At 43.7% G+C, this 16,070-nt stretch overlaps 1 protein-coding gene across 1 annotated transcript in view; it reads left to right on the top strand.

The window, feature by feature from the left end:
* GLG1 (golgi glycoprotein 1) overlaps nucleotides 1-12,221 on the top strand; it is a 71,374-nt gene extending 59,153 nt beyond the window's left edge. Inside the window, exons 13-26 of the mRNA XM_027895740.1 lie at nucleotides 356-442; nucleotides 1,349-1,411; nucleotides 1,940-2,053; nucleotides 2,454-2,542; nucleotides 3,398-3,515; nucleotides 4,528-4,620; nucleotides 5,149-5,286; nucleotides 6,513-6,636; nucleotides 6,987-7,129; nucleotides 7,362-7,463; nucleotides 8,117-8,224; nucleotides 8,840-8,960; nucleotides 10,772-10,878; nucleotides 11,355-12,221. Of these exons, the coding sequence (XP_027751541.1) occupies nucleotides 356-442; nucleotides 1,349-1,411; nucleotides 1,940-2,053; nucleotides 2,454-2,542; nucleotides 3,398-3,515; nucleotides 4,528-4,620; nucleotides 5,149-5,286; nucleotides 6,513-6,636; nucleotides 6,987-7,129; nucleotides 7,362-7,463; nucleotides 8,117-8,224; nucleotides 8,840-8,960; nucleotides 10,772-10,878; nucleotides 11,355-11,522 (1,575 nt within the window). The 3' untranslated portion in view covers nucleotides 11,523-12,221. The remainder of the gene's footprint in view (nucleotides 1-355; nucleotides 443-1,348; nucleotides 1,412-1,939; nucleotides 2,054-2,453; nucleotides 2,543-3,397; nucleotides 3,516-4,527; nucleotides 4,621-5,148; nucleotides 5,287-6,512; nucleotides 6,637-6,986; nucleotides 7,130-7,361; nucleotides 7,464-8,116; nucleotides 8,225-8,839; nucleotides 8,961-10,771; nucleotides 10,879-11,354) is intronic.
* Nucleotides 12,222-16,070: the final 3,849 nt, after the last annotated feature.

Raw genomic sequence — 16,070 nt, forward strand, 5'->3', positions numbered from 1 at the left:
GCCATTCAGCAGCACATGTAGATGATACACCACTGTCCTTTTGAAGTGCCCACCACAGGTTGCAGTTTGGGGTAATTAACCTCTCCTTAAGGTTATGCAAAGGGCAAACTAAATGTGGTGTTCCAGAAGTGAAAGCACATCATGGCAGCCTTTGAGAGCAAGTGGTAACATCTTAGACCAGCATTCTCAGTCACTGCTATGTGTGTGTGTGTGTGGGAGTGCCAGCAGAGAGTAGGGTTAAATGAGATTTAGGACCTTACCAAGAGGAGGGCAGTTTCACACGTAGAGCAGTGTTTTAAGCCCAAAATTTCAACTTGGGTCCTTGGATGACACACTGAAATGTCTGTTCCTGCAGGAGCTGGAATGCCTTCAGGACCATCTTGATGACTTGGTGTCTGATTGCAGGGACATAGTGGGAAACCTCACTGAGCTGGAGTCTGAGGTGAGCGCTTTCCAGCCTGGGGTGAAGGCAAGAGCTGAGCATGTCTGGTTAAGCATGTCCTTTTGATGGTGGTGAAGAAAACTGAGGTTAGAGGAGCTGCAGAAATGCAGCTCTGGGATCAGAGAACATAACCTTTTACCCCATACAATGGAAGTTTTCATGGGGGGTTCTTGAAGAAGAGAAATGAGCAACAGTTCGGGATTTTTGGTTGGTGAGGGCCTTTCTCCTGTTTAAAAGATCACTTATGGTACTGAAGCTAACATTTCTTACACAGGTAACCCAGGTACCTTTAATACAAGTCAAGATCCATGTTGGGATTTCAGATTTTGGTCTTGCTTGCAAGTGGTTTTGAGTACCGTATTGCAGCTTCCCTCCCTATCCCAAATTTTTGCAAGAAATAACCACCAGGTAGATCAGTAGAGATTTTCAGTGAGGTTGGAAGTTTAAACTATTTTATGAAGCTGCATATTTGACTGTCATGCCCCACATGGTTTGTCATATCACTTAAAATTTACATTGTGCCCTAGGGAAATCTTCCTTACAATGGTTAGAAACTTTTATTTGCTCATGTCTGTCATAAATCTTCAACTTCTGCCTGGGTGTAAGGTCATTTCTAGTTCTGTAGCACCCAGTTTGGAGGGAACTGGCTGAATTATCCAAGAAAGGAGTTTCTGTGGGGATCAGGCTCTTCCCTTTAGGTGGAAGGTTTGTCTTGCATTTGCCACGTTGTTGGTAAGATTGAACCGTGGGATTTGCAGAACTGAAGGCTGAGGCTGTCTGGGTTGCATTTTTCAAAACCCTGTGATCTGGGATTGGGTTTGAGTTTTTATCACAGGGGTTTTTTTCCACAGCCTTTTTTTTCTTGTCCATTCACGGTGAAAACGAAATATTGCATGTTTTCTGCAGGACATCCAAATTGAAGCCTTGCTGATGAGAGCATGTGAGCCCATTATCCAGACATTCTGTCATGTGAGTACTCTGTAACTGTGCATCTTTGAGGAAAAAGCACTTTGTGGGAAAGATCAGAGGGTTTTAGTAGTCATTCCTGCTACACTTCAAAAGTAAAATCAGAGGTAACCAGTTTCAAAAGTCTTTGGTTTAAAAATCACTCCAAAATAAAAATTCTTAGTTCCACCTAATCCTTCTGCTGCTATCAGAGCCCCAGCATAAAAGATAGAGTTTAAGCATAAAAATTGCCCTGTAATTACAAAAATCACTGTTTACAGTGAGTTAAATACTAGACTTGTTTCTTCCTCCTTTACCTGCAGCCAGTGTGTGTAACCACTCACTGTGTGCAGCTGCTCAGCATTGCTGAAATAACTTCACTGATCCAGGATGGAGTAGTTAAATAGCAATGAAAATGGTCAGTCAGTAGTAAGCTCACCATGGAGAGTGGCACTGTAAATTCCTTATGTCCTTGGCACAGTTGTCTAAAGGAGCATAAAACCCGTGACTTGTAGGAGTAGCTCATTTTTAAGCCTTTCATCTCTTTTTCAGGAGGTTGCAGATAACCAGATTGATTCTGGGGACCTGATGGAGTGTCTAATACAGAACAAACACCAGAAGGAAATGAATGAAAAATGTGCAATTGGAGTTACTCATTTCCAGCTGGTAAGCAGTGCTTTCCTCTGTCAGTGGAAGCCTGTTCTGTTCTTTCAGGGTGCTGATTTATGAAACCCCTCCTTCTTTGAGATTGATTTCCCACTGTATTTAAAGAGCTCCTGTGGATTCAGACAGTTGTACTTTCATGCCTGATCATAAATGATCACTTCTGGAGATGATTTAATTTCAGATTCTCCTTCCTTCCTGGCATATGGTAGAGGGGGGTCCCAACATCCTCAGCAGTGCAGCACCACCACTTGCTTCCACATTAACAAACTGTGAATAAAAGCATTTGCTGATTGTGTGATTCAGCAAGTGTTCTTTTGGGCAACATTTTTTTGTTTCAGTTTGTTTTTTTTTTAAACTCCAGGTGACCAAAGTTGTTTTTCTCCCCATTTCTCTCTTGCAGGTTCAAATGAAAGATTTTAGGTTCTCATACAAGTTTAAAATGGCTTGCAAGGAGGATGTGCTGAAACTTTGCCCCAACATCAAAAAAAAGTATGTATGCTGACCAAACAGCAATCTGATTCTAGAAATATGTAATTAAGTTACAGGATGTTTCATGAGAGGTCAAAAAACACTGGACTTCCTTTAAAGGCTGATTGTTCCCTTAGTGACTGTGTTCTGCAGATGCTTAAGGTAGAGGCATTGCCTGCTTCTTCCAGATTTCTTACTGGATACAAGCCTGTCCTCTTTATTGCTCTTGCTGTGAAATTAGTTAATTATTACAATTAGTGGATTGCATGTCCCAGAATGTTTTATATCCTTGCTAGATTCATCTTATAAGAGGCAGACTGCTGTTGTTCCAGTTGCTGATCTGGGCAGGGAAAATATCCCACTTGTTTTAGCTGGTTTATTCAGTCAGTGTAAGGGTTTTTTTAATGGCCTGCTGCAATGATGTAAGGCTGAATTACACACAAGGTCGGTCCTGTTTGTGGGTAGCAAGACTATTTGCATTTTATGATATCAGTGCCCTTCCTATAGTGCAAAAGGACTGCTTGCAGTGCTGGGTAGGAATTCACCTTCATCCCCTTCGGAGATTTAAGCAAAGCTTTTCCAAAGTGCTGATGTGACTGAAGAGCCGAGGTCTTGCTGGGCAGAGGTGAGGTGGGATTTGGAATATATTCCTGTCTTTTGATCTAGGCTCCAATTAGACAGCATCAGATTTAGGTTTTAATTGTGGTTCAGTTGCTCTAATAGAGCTGCACCCCAGCCAGAAGCAAGCACTGATTCACAAGGGCTTTATATTGTGTTTGGATTCTCACAGTTGGCTTCTCTGGTTGGTGATCCAGTACCAACCTGGGCTGGCTCAGTGAAGGGTGGCTGAGTAAAGAGCTGTTTTCTCTTGTGCAGGGTGGATGTGGTGATCTGTCTGAGCACAACTGTGCGCAATGACACTTTGCAGGACGCCAAGGAGCACAGGGTCTCTCTGAAGTGCCGCAAGCAGCTGCGTGTGGAGGAGCTGGAGATGGTAAACACGCCTGAAACTCTTGTTCTCCCTGCTCTTCTAGTCGGGTTCTTCAGTTAAAGCTTCCTGGTTTGTCCACTTTGTTGGGGGGGGTGGGGAGAGGGAAGGAAGCTCATTTGTAAGATGTATCTAATTTATTTTTTTCCACTCTTCTTACAACACGAGGCTCAACTGCCCTTCACGGTGAAAGTAATGATTGTCTACTTCAATGCCTTAAATGTAGTCTCAGGAAGGCCAAGGCAAGCTAAATGGTCATTGGAATTTCAGCTACAAGTGATTATGTTTAGTGTTAGATAGCAACGTGCTGCCCATGCTGATGTTCTTAAAGTCCTCCAGGAGAGAACAAAAGCTTCATTTTACAGACTGAGGAAACAAGCACAGATGAAGCAACTCGACTCCAGCTGCTTCAAGTTGCTCAGTGGATAAATAGGAGTAGTGTTTGTTCTGGTAGGCAAAGCTGCCTCTCAGCTTCCTGCTGCAGTGCTCGCAGCAATAAACTCTTAAGGTCTTTGTCCAGTAGAGACTGTTTGAGTGTTAAAGCTTCACCTTAAGTAGGTCCATAGCAGAAGAGGCATCACTCTTGCCTTTGTGGGGAAGAATTCAAATGCTGGGCATCACCAGAAGCAGGAAACTTCAGTCACAGCCTCTGGATCACCTCAAAGATGGGTGGCTGTTAAGATGTCCTTTAGCTTTCACACGGAAAGACTTCAGTTTTCTTCAATGTTTGTAAGGATGCCCTTTTAGGAGAAGCAGTGGAAACGACTTAGCAGCTCTAAAATTTGATTTAAATCTTTTCTTCAGTCTAAAAAGCTAACTGATCACTGCAGGGAATTGCAAAGTTGATTTCTTACTAATGTCACTTCTCACACCCAAGACCCTTAAATTCAAAGAAACCGAATGCCTGTTGTGAGAGTTTCTTGCTTTTTGTGAGTAGAGGCCTCTAGTTAAGAGATTAACAAAGTAAAATAGCCTTGAGTCCTATTTAATAAAGTTCATATTGTAATTTGTCCTGCAGACTGAGGATATCAGACTTGAACCAGAACTCTATGAGGCTTGTAAAAGTGACATCAAGAATTACTGCCAAAACGTGCCCTATGGCAACGCTCAGGTAATGAACTTTATTAATAATTTACAATTTAATTTGTACTTTCATTTCAGAAAACTTTTGAAGAGCACTTTTGCCCCTGTAAGTGCAGCTTGAGATTTTCATTTTGATATCACTGAAATACTTGGAATGTTAATTTCTTTTTTTGCCACTGGTGCACAAGCGTTAATACTGGGTGAATGCGAAGCTGTGAGCACTTCATTCCTCAGTTAATGCTAATTTTAAGCTATTAGCAGCTGGTTACTGCAAATGTTGCTAAAAGACTTCTTAGGCATAATGTCTGCAAGATGAGATTTGTGTGTTTGGAGTAAGTCCAGGAGAACCCTCTTCATCTCCTTAAATCTTTGTGAGAAAAGATGAGCTTAAAGCGAGTCCTGGAAATGAGCGCCGGTAATGACTGATAAAACCTGGGCCTTGGGAGCTTCGCTGCCCAGGTCAGGTGAAGGGAGGTCCTTGGGGGGACGCACAGCTGTGTGTGACAGAACTGTATCCACAGGGTGTCCCTTCTTACATTGCAATGCTGTGTTGCAGATTATTGAATGCCTGAAGGAAATCAAGAAGCAGCTGAGCACACGGTGCCACCAGAAGGTGTTCAAGCTGCAGGAGACGGAGATGATGGATCCAGAACTGGACTACACACTCATGAGAGTCTGCAAGCAGATGATCAAGGTAATGTTAGTGCTTATTGAAGAGGGTGAGGTTGGGATATAAGAGCTCTGTTGGCTTCGAGCTTCCCATAAAGGCTTGTTAGGAGACTGCTGTGGTGTTTCAGGAGTGTGATTGCTTTTTCTGCAGAGTAATCTGTTTCTTGACTCTGAATCAGGCTGAGGTTTCTTCAGGGCTCTTCTCTTCCAACTTCCTGATCAAAGCCTGTGCATTAATAAATTTGACTACCCAACTGCCTGCAGAATTGAGGAGGCAATCTGTGCACAGTCTTCTAGTGCAGTGTTCATTCAGTGTGGATGTGGATTGGCTTTATGCCACGGTGAAGAAATTACGATTACAGAGAAGAGCAAAATCTTCGCATCACTGCTGACCTGGTGCACCCAGACTTTCATCAAAGCAATCAAGCAGGCAAAATTATGCAAAATTTAAAATTCTAAATGATAGCTGAAAGTGGTACCACGTGGAAAGCAGCAGTGAATGTTCATATAAGACATTCTCCCACAGTAGCAAAAATTGCAAGCCCTGAAACATCGGTATGTGTGGGTTTTGTGCAGTGCCCTTACTCCACATTTTGGCTGAAGAAGCACATCTTCAGAATTTTTTGCTCTCCAGTGCAGACTCATGTTTTTAAACAAAGACCTGTGATCTCACCAAAGTAGTGAGGATTAGAAGATGCAACAGCCTTATCTTACACCCACAGAGTTAGTTTCTAACAAAAGAAAGTAGTATCTGGGTATGAATTTTGGGTAAGCTGGTTCACTTTTGACTATCTGAATGGGCACATTAATATCAGTGAACTCCTCTCTGCTTTGTCCTTCTCTGTGGTCTTAGTTTGTCCTGAGCATTAATAATAAAGTTGCTTTGTCCAGACAGCATTTATACAGAACAGTAACATGTGTAGAGACCTAAAGATTTCTTTTTTTTTAGTTTCTAAAATAAAGGGGAGCAAAAGTATTTACGTATGAGGCCTAATTTGGTGGGTATTTTTTTTCCATTTTGCTGTATCTTAAGAACAGGAAATAAATAAAGGCAATTTGCTTTTGATAGAGCCAACAGGAGGTGGTGCCTGGAAGCCAGTCAGGACTGTCCAGCTCTGTGCTCTCTCTACGCTGGGCATGTGGTTATTCTCTTCCATGAATTGGAAGCTGCTGGTTGGGTTTGGGTTTCGCTTTTTCAAGTGCTTAGTGATGAAACTTGGTTTTTGTTTTTTGTTTTTTTTTTTTCGGCAGCGGTTCTGTCCAGAGGCAGACTCAAAAAATATGCTGCAGTGTTTGAAACAAAACAAGAACAGTGAAGTGATGGATCCTAAGTGCAAGCAGATGATTACCAAGCGCCAGATCACACAGAACACAGGTATGTCCTTCTGAAAAAAAAAACTTGGCTTGCTTGCCTGAGCTGTTCAGTGGTTTGCATGGCTGGAAGAATATCAGTTTTGTTTTATTCTTCATGTTTTTCTGGGCACACTCTGATCTCAGTCAAGTTCTTGAGGGTCAGCATGTGTTTTTGCATCCTCTTCATTCCTAAAGCTCTCACCTCACAAGTTGAAATTCTGTTGTGAAGAAATACTATTTTCCCCCAGAATGAAGTTCCTTGGTGGTACAGTGTCATCCAGGAAATTTCTATCCAGTGTCTTTCAGAGTGTTGTGTTCTGCAGCTTAAAGAGATGTGTTCTCTAATGAAGTCCTGTCCCCTCTCCCACTTAGATTACCGCTTAAACCCCGTGCTCAGGAAGGCGTGCAAAGCAGACATCCCAAAATTCTGCCAGAATATCCTGAACAGGGCCAAGGATGATACAGAGTTGGAAGGGCAGGTCATCTCATGCCTGAAGTTGAAATATGCAGACCAGGTGAGTAGAGCTTGCAGATGAGAACCTGTGCAGGATCGTGCTGAGCAACAGTCACTGAACAGCAAATCAAACCTGGGCTCGTGGCGTGTTCAGTGTTTGTGACAGGCTGTAGGTAAATGAGGTTTTTATGTTCCTGCTCAGGGATTGGAGAATACAGAGGTTAAAATGCAAGGTGACTGATGTATGAAAATGAAGGTCAGTGAGTGAGTTAATGGCTTTCTCCTCTTCACAGCGTCTCTCTCCTGACTGCGAGGACCAAATTCGAGTCATCATCCAGGAATCAGCCCTCGATTACCGGCTGGATCCCCAGCTTCAGATGCACTGTTCAGATGAGGTAGGAAAAGTAGCTCCATAGCTACATTTTCAGGATGAGAACTCCCTCCATGTAACAGATTTTTGTTTCTTAAAACAAGAACCTTCCCGATAATGAAATTAAAAACAAATCCCTTTGAGCTGCCTCTGGCTGGTCAGAGTCTCTGCTTGTGACTTTTGCAATTCTTTTGTGTGCAAGAGCTGCAGTTTTCTGTGTGGTGCTAATATGAAGTTGAATTTTTTATTTGGGATCTCATCTGTACTTGTGACTATGGAAAAATACTGCTTTCCTGTTGTCAAAAAAAAAGTCTATTAGTTCTCTGGTCTTGTCAGCCTTAACTGAAATACATTCAGGTTTTTGAGTTTTCGCTTTTGATAACAGAGTTGGTCATGCTTCGAGTGTTACTTATTTCATACTTTCACATTCTTTCCATGCTGTTTTCCTCCCTGCCCTCCTCCTCAGTGCAGCAATATTGACTTGCTGCTGGGTTTCAAAGGGTATGCATATTGCATGAGCCAGGCTGCATTTGGCTCTGGGGATTTGGGGGGGAAGGAATCTCATCATGTATTCTCCAGCTGTGCCCCGTGATGAACTAATGTATTGGGATATAAATGTGCTAAAAGGCAGAATGATTGTTGTGAGCTACTTATGTTAAAACACCTTTTTTGAAATAGATTTCCAGCTTGTGTGCGGAAGAAGCAGCAGCTCAGGAGCAGACGGGGCAGGTGGAAGAATGCCTGAAAGTGAATCTGCTGAAAATAAAAACTGAAATGTGCAAGAAGGTAAAGGAAATAAATTGGATGTGCTCAAAAAGGCATCCCATCCCTGCACAAGTGTGTGATTTTTCCAGATCACAGCCTAGGTCATGTTCTAGCTGTTATGAGGCCGGAGCTCTGAGGTTTCCCTACACATCTCTGTTCTGGCCTGCAGTGATTCAATCCAGTTTCAATTTGCCACTCAAAATTGTGTCGACGGTGCCTCCTTTGCAGTTCCAGGCTTGAATCCTTTCTTGACTGTGGTTGCCAAAGTTTGTTGTCACTGATCTGTTTGCTGGTGCTGTCTCCTTTGCAGGCTGCCTGGGTGCTGGGCATGGCCTGGGCACGGCTGTAGGAATCACCCCAGGGCTGATTTCAGTTCTCACTGAAGAACCCTGGCATGTTGTCTTTGTATTTTAGATTAATACAAGTATTTTAATGAACAGAAATACTGTGAGTGTCACAGACCAGGACACTTAATTAAACCTAAACTAGCATTCATAGCCTCATCCAGACACAAGTGGTGGATTTTCTCATGATCCTGGGTTTTAATGGTCGGTACACCTTTCAGAAACACTGAGCAACATGAGCTTTGTTCTCTCTCCCTTTTCTGAGGTGTACTTGTAATTTCCTCCTCCCCAGGAAGTGCTCAACATGCTGAAGGAGAGCAAAGCAGATATATTTGTTGACCCAGTGCTCCACACAGCCTGTGCCCTCGACATCAAACACCACTGTGCTGCCATTCCACCGGGGAGAGGACGCCGTAAGTGCCTGTGCTCTACTTGTGTAACCTCCCACTCCTGAAACACTTCACCTGCATTTATTTTCTTGCCAGTGTAATCCTAAGTACAAGGTATTTCCAGCAGTCATTTGTGGGCAACAGGATGGAACAGGTGGTAGGTGGATGGGTATCAGGAAGTCCTTCCTTGTGTCCCAGGCAGGACCTATTTATTCCTCAGTCCTGATATAAAATACCTTTGCAGACAGTTACCTGCAGACTTAATGAGTATATTTTTGTGCCATCATTCGTATGATTGCTGACAATGTATGATACCAGATCCATAAACCTTCTGTAAAATCCCTCCTCAGTTAAATCCTGTTGAAAATGAGCTCTTAATACACATGGACTCATTTTTCAGTGAGGTTTATCTCCCACCTTGTATCAGCTTCACACAAGATACAGCTCCCAAGCTTACAGTGTTCTATCAGACAGCATCGAAAGCTTTCCTAGAACTAAGCTGCTTTTCATAAAGCAGCAAGTTGGTTTGGTTCACAAGAGTCATTCTTACCTAATCCTCTTGGTCCTTCTTTCTTTGTGTCAGTCTTTGTCCATGGTTGGCTTCTTTGTTTCAGTATTTAAAATTAAACTGAAGTACTTTGATTTAATTTTTTTTCTTCTCTGCTTGAACATACCAGTTTTTCTTTTCCAACATGGCAAAGAGTATGTAATCGTGGCTTGATTTTCTAAGTTCACAAAGCAGCTAAAGGCGTTGGGAGTTCATCAGCTGTTCCAAGTCCTCTGAGTTCAGCAAGTTCAGACTACTTGAAATATAGTACAAATAAGTATTTCCTAACACTTTCTTTCCTGTTTGAGTCAGCTCTTGCACTTTGTTACTGCTGTTACATGAGCTACCATAGTATGTGTGGCTGTTTCAGGAAAATAGTTCTGAACTTTCCCATCTTGCAGAGTTTATCTGGCGTTAAAAATAGCAGCCGAGTATTTTCCTGATCATTATCTTTTGTGCTGGTTACTGAATGCCTTTTTGAAATTCTGGATATCCTTTATTTATTCCTGCTTTGTCATAATTCTTTTGATGTGTGTTCTGATGTGTTTGCACTGAAGGTCTGCAGGAGTCTGTAGCTTACAGAGGGCTCTGCCTACGAGTGCTTGAACTGACAATTGTGTCTTAAAAGTCTGCAGTTAGCTTAAAGTTTGCTGCCTGTTTGCTATGAACTAAATAACTCTTCTCTGCAAAGCAGAAAGCCTCCAATTAGGGATTAGTCAAGTGTGGTAGCATGAGTATAAAATACAAAATTTGATGTCGGTGTCTCTTATGAGCATATAAAAGAGCTCATGAGTTGGCCAAGCCACTCCACAGGCACCACTTCCTTTTCACAGCACTGTGTGAAAACTCAGGAAGTTAAACAGTTCAGAATATTTTGTTGATCAAAAGAAACTCCTAACAAGCCTAAGGAGATAAGACTGTGTTTTTTTCCTGAGCTGAATTTGATCTTAGCTCTGTCCAAAGGGTAGCGGCATGGAATTTGGAGTGTACAGCTCACTGAAGGTGCAAATTTAGCAGACTTCCTGAAATCTCATGTAAATCACATGAGTGATATATTGGCTACAGACTGTCATTTCTTTTTGGAAGTCAAAATTCCTCGCACCTCCAGGTGCAACATTGATCACGATGGTGAAGGTCCAGCCTCAGGGGTGCAGGGGTTTGTAAATGTTGTGCTTGTTCGGAGAGCCCTGTAACCATCGGCCTGCAGGAGAATGGAAGTGCCCCTTTCCTCAGCACGCTGATGAAGCTGCTGGTTCTATTTTGTAACACCATCTTCTGCACGTTACAGAAATGTCATGCTTAATGGAAGCCCTGGAAGATAAGCGGGTGAGGTTGCAGCCTGAATGCAAGAAACGCCTTAATGATCGGATTGAAATGTGGAGCTATGCTGCAAAGGTGAATATGGATAAGATTTCCCTCTTTTTTTATGCATTAGATCTCTCAGTTGCGAGCTATTTATGAAAAACTTCAGCTGGAATGAAATTCTTGTCTCTGAATGAAGTTCAGTATTTTGAGTTTGGTCTAGAAGAACTGGAAACAGGTCCTCTTTGAACTTAGATCTTACTCTCCCTGTGTCTGGGAGGTGTTCCCAACAATGCACAATTTAACTGTCTTTTGGGCATACAGGGCTTAGTCTCCTGTAGAGAAGGTTTAGGGCTATGAAATAGGGGCAGCAGAACTTCCTGTCAAAAAGGTGCCTCCTGAGCAGCGATTCCTTCAGGTGAATCATTGCCTGCTTGTTTCTGGTTCAGGCCAAGTCTGACGACAACAAGAGGCAAAAGCGGTACCAGAGACTAGAGCTGATAAAATGCCACAGCTGAGGGCTGCATGGAAAGCACAGCTTGGCTCATTTACTCCCTTTTCACCTCCAGGTTGCCCCAGCAGAAGGCTTTTCTGACCTTGCCATGCAAGTTATGACCTCTCCATCCAAGAATTACATACTGTCCGTGATCACGGTTGGCATCTGTGTACTCTTCCTCATCGGCCTGATGTGTGGACGCATCACCAAGCGGGTGACAAGAGAGCTCAAGGACAGGTAGAGCCTGGATTGCCTGCTGAAGAAATGCCTGCCCAGTGCCCAGTTTTGTACAGCCCTCCTCTGTATAGTCTACCCACCCCCTCTTGTGAGAGGAGAATAAAAAAAAAAAAAAAAAAAAAAAAATTAGAACAGCAGCAGGTGTTGGCTCAGTTTTCCCATCCTGGATCTCATCCACAGCATCTTCATCCTATGAAAGTTTGTGTGCAACATTGGCAGCCCAGCCAGCAGCTTTTGTTACCCCTTTGTAAGCAGACTCTCGTTTACCTGCCTGTAGACAAGTCTCTGTTGTACTGTTGGAACTGCCTTCACTCTCCAGATCAGACTGATACGACCTGCAGCTCAAGCAGTTTTTAAGTAAATTTTTAAAGACAGACATATATCTGCATACCGACTATATGATTTAGGTAACGGTTCATATTGAAATCTAGTCATCCTCTGTGGCTGGGTGAAATTGAGGCAGGAAATTAAAGGGTAAATTGCATCTTACACCACAGTTGGCCTTGTTTTGGACATCTTGCTCGTCTGTGTAAAGCATCTCCAGAGCATAGTCTTGGACAACCTAAAGGCACCAGTCCCTGGTGTCATCTCCTAGTGAATATCCCGCTTTTTGTGACTGTGGATTTTTTTTGGCTGAAAAGATGTCCTCCCTTTCTTCCTCTGCCGCTCGCAAGATAGAATAAAGTACTGCCCAGGATCGAATTCTCATGTGAGCTGTACAACTGTTTCAGTAGATCAAAGACACGGTGTAGACTGTCAGTAGTGAACGGTGCCGCTGTCAGCGGGCAGGAAGTGCCCTGAGCAGTTACTCGGTCAACTTTTTTATCATGCAGCAAAATTCTAACCCTCCTTTTATTTTACCTCGCTGCTGCCAAGCTGTTCCCCTTCCAAATTACCTGTCTGTAGAGGGTGTTGACACACTGGCCGTGCAGTGCCCTGTCAGCGACGCAGAAAGGGACTGAAGGCTCGTCGTGCTCCACCTGTGTAACGGTTACCAGGGGGTTATCACAGTGGTTTGTAACCACAATCTGGGTCTCAATGGTGTGAATGGTACAGTCTGAACCACGCTGGAGGGCCGTTTTCGGTTCCACAACTACAATTGGTAGTGATACAGCTGATAGCAGCTGGCATGTCCTGGGATGTAGGACAGAGGTGCCAGTCCAGAAGGCCAAGCAGGAGTCAATGGCAGGATGATGATGTTGTGTGAAAGGCAGAAATGTCTGGATCTTTAAGGGAAGTAGCTTTCATGTAGTTACCATCAATGTGTGCACTCATGCTGTGTAGAGGTACACTTCAGAACCTGATGCTTACACCAGAGCCCCCAAAGAACCTGTTTTAGAAAAGCTGAAACAGTAGCTGTGGCCTCTTCTTACCTTCATCTTTGTTCCTCAAGTGACAGGAGGTGTGGAGGTCACAAGACACATGCTTTGACTGAAACATGGAGTGTGCTGGTGAAATCTGGAAGAGGCTGCACAAGAGTCCGTGTGTACAGCAGGAGATATTTTATTCACCTTTCAGATGTGCTCAGCTGTGTGTGCTGCAGTAAAAAACTTTCATTTTCCCACTTAGCACGCTGCTAGGTAAGACCTGACATTTCCAGTTGTCCTCATCGTTCTCTAGAAGAACGGTGGAGGTGGTTTGGGGACACTTTAAAGTGTGGACCAGCTGATTCTGATGATGCTGCATGTACAGAATAGCAGATACAAAATACTGTGAGCTTTTGCTGCGACCGAAGCTTTTTACAAATGTACCCTCATCCCATTCTGGGGATGGGGTAGTTAACTGTTAGTGGTTTGGTTTTAGCCTTGCTGTGCTAGTGAGTCTCTCACAAACACTCCAGGTTTTGTAGCGAAGTACTGCGAGCACAGGGCAGGCAGCAGCAGAGCCTGAGTGACGAGGGGCTCGGTGGACAGTTGGTACATGGCAGGATTGCTGTTGTGGTTGGGTAGAACAGAACTTCAGCCTGAAATTCTTCTCTTGCCCCTTTTTCCCTGGTACTAACGGAGCTTGACAGGCTCTCTGTCAGCACGAAGTGGAGCAGAAGAGGAACAGTTAAGTCGGGTCTCTTGAGGTAGCACAGGTGTGTAAAACCACAAATGTTAGTCTGGCAATTAGAAGTGTTGTTGTTTCACTCGAGTGAGCACTGAAATGACTGCTATAAAGAGGGGTGTGTTCACACAGCTCCCGGCAAGGGAAGTGGGATCTAGGTGCAGCCTCGCTTGCTGGCACAAGTCCTGCTTCTCCAAAATGTCTATCAGGCATAATTAAATTGCCATTGGAGGGCTTTTTTTTAAACTGTTGTGACTTTCTGAGAAGGCATTTTGTAACCTGATTAGCTTGAAAAGCCTAATTAGATGGTTTATTGTCTAGAAATAGCATCTTCCACTAAATTCAAAAAGACATTGCAGTGAAAATTGTAGGTTTGTAGCCATAGTTCTGAATGTAAACCCTGTTCAGCTCTGAAGGTGACTTTGTTTAGTTTCAGATACGAGGCTTTCTGGTTTTTTTTTGCTTTTTAATGTGGAGAAGGTTAAAGTGAGGGTGCCTGGAGCGCTGCAGTAGGAGCCTGTGCTCTGCAGTGGTGTTTCTGTGCCTGTGGTTGGTGATGTTCCTGCCTGTGTCAACAGGCTGACCTGGGAGTTTGGCTTCGATGGGAGTGCACAGGGAGGTGTTAAAGCTCTGTGGAGGGGAGGTCCTTGGAAACAAAGGTAGGATACTAAATAAACCCTTTGTCACTGTAAAGACTCAAACCCACCTTTTAAAAGGTGGGCACTGTCAAAGGGTCCTGGCCATTTTGTCATGTGAACATGTTATCTTTTCATGTTTTAAAATGGGGTCTCCTGCTGCTGCTAATGACTAAATTTGCTTTTTTTCTTGACTAAAAATCTACCACTCCCAGTCTTGAAACATTCTCCTCCTTTTCATGCATACCTAAAAACCCAGAGGTTTTTGCAAGCCCAGAAACCCACAGGAGTGCTCTTCCAAAAATAGCCTGGTTGTGCTGTTGCCAACCCCTCATCCTGCCTGCAGGTAACCATTTTCCATTGCAGGGATAGAATCATAGGATCACCCACAGAATGGGTGGGGTTGGAAGGGACTTAAAGCTCACCTCGTTCCAACCCTCTGCCACAGACAGGAACATGTTCCACACCACACCAGGTTACTCAGAGCCACCTCCAGCCCACAAGCTCTCTGGGCAATCTGTGCCAGTGCCTCACCACCCTTATAAGGGGAGGCGTGAGAAATGGTTGTAAAGAAACGCTGCTGTTGCCTTGAACTTGAGAAAGCCTTTGTAACTTCTCTGGTGTGACAGAGAACGTTAGGGATATCTGCAGCCAGCCAAAAGAAGTGTGTTTAGTTTAGGAAAACCTGGGGGGGGGTCTCCATTTGCTCCTGCTGCTGCGAGGGTTAACAAGCTGCGTGTCCTAAATGATGGCAAAGGCACAGGTCGGGAGCCGTGCGTGATGTGCACCTCGTTACTTCACTCCTGCTAGCCCTTTTAACTGTTTGTTCTTAGTAATAAGCTTATTTATTGTTTACCTAGTCCTCAACTAATCAGGTCCTTTGGCGAGTTTCAACTTGGGATTCTCCTGCCTCGCTTTTGTCATCAGGCTGCTGGAGTAACTCATCATCTGGGTAGGAACAAAACTCTGTGGCACTTTGAAGTGCTGTCCAGCAGGTTGGGATGAGTATCTGGATGTCTCTGTTGTCACTGTAAAGGGCTGGAAAGGCCCTAGCGAAGGTCAAATAATTCTGTAGCAAAAATGTTAGCGTTTCCTCCACAATCTGATGCTTAAATCCGTGGGGTATGATCAGTCTTGCTCTGAAAGAATCTGCAGTAAGCACGTTGTATGGGAAAATAATGGAGAGGCGAATGTCTCAAGTAGAGAAACTTAACTGCAGGTAGGTACAGAGGGAAGAAATGTTGACAAGCCAGGGGGATCACTCGAATCCAATAACGTTGTAGAGGAATTGTGTTCAGTTTGGACGGCAGCTTCTGTCAGAACACAAGCTTTTTTTTTATTTAGTCAAAGAAAGAAAGGTGACGGTAGGGTTGTTTGTTTTTACTTTATCAGTCTTGTTTGGGGGGGGAAAAAGAAGGTAGTTTCGAGGGGCAGATTTCCTCCCTCCACAGCTCCCGAATTGGATGATTCGACAGCGGTGTTGGGATTGCAGGGTCCAGCAATTCACCCTTCCAGGGTGAATTGCTGGACCCTGCAATCCCAACACCGCTGTCCCCCTGTATTTGACCGAGTTAGAGGTGCTGGCGTAGCTCTCGCTTGGGAATTTCTGATGGAGGAGAAGAGGGAAGGTGTGACCCAGCGGATTCCTAATTGTACAGCAGGCGCTGTTTGAACTTAGCCTCCTTTTTTTTTATTATTATTATGATGATGATGATTTTTAAATGTGACATTAACGAGAGTTGTGTTTTTTTTTTTTTTTTTTTTTTTGTAAATGGTTTCCCCCTTTTTTCTGTGTATAAATCCTGGCCCGCTCCTCGTTTTGGTCGTTCTTTTCGGTTTGATTTTGTTTCGTTTGGGGTTGGTATTTT

This window comes from Empidonax traillii, unplaced genomic scaffold, assembly GCF_003031625.1.
Source record: "Empidonax traillii isolate 1590-97213 ecotype Southwest subspecies unplaced genomic scaffold, ASM303162v1 scaffold465:size698125, whole genome shotgun sequence".
NCBI lineage: Eukaryota > Metazoa > Chordata > Aves > Passeriformes > Tyrannidae > Empidonax > Empidonax traillii.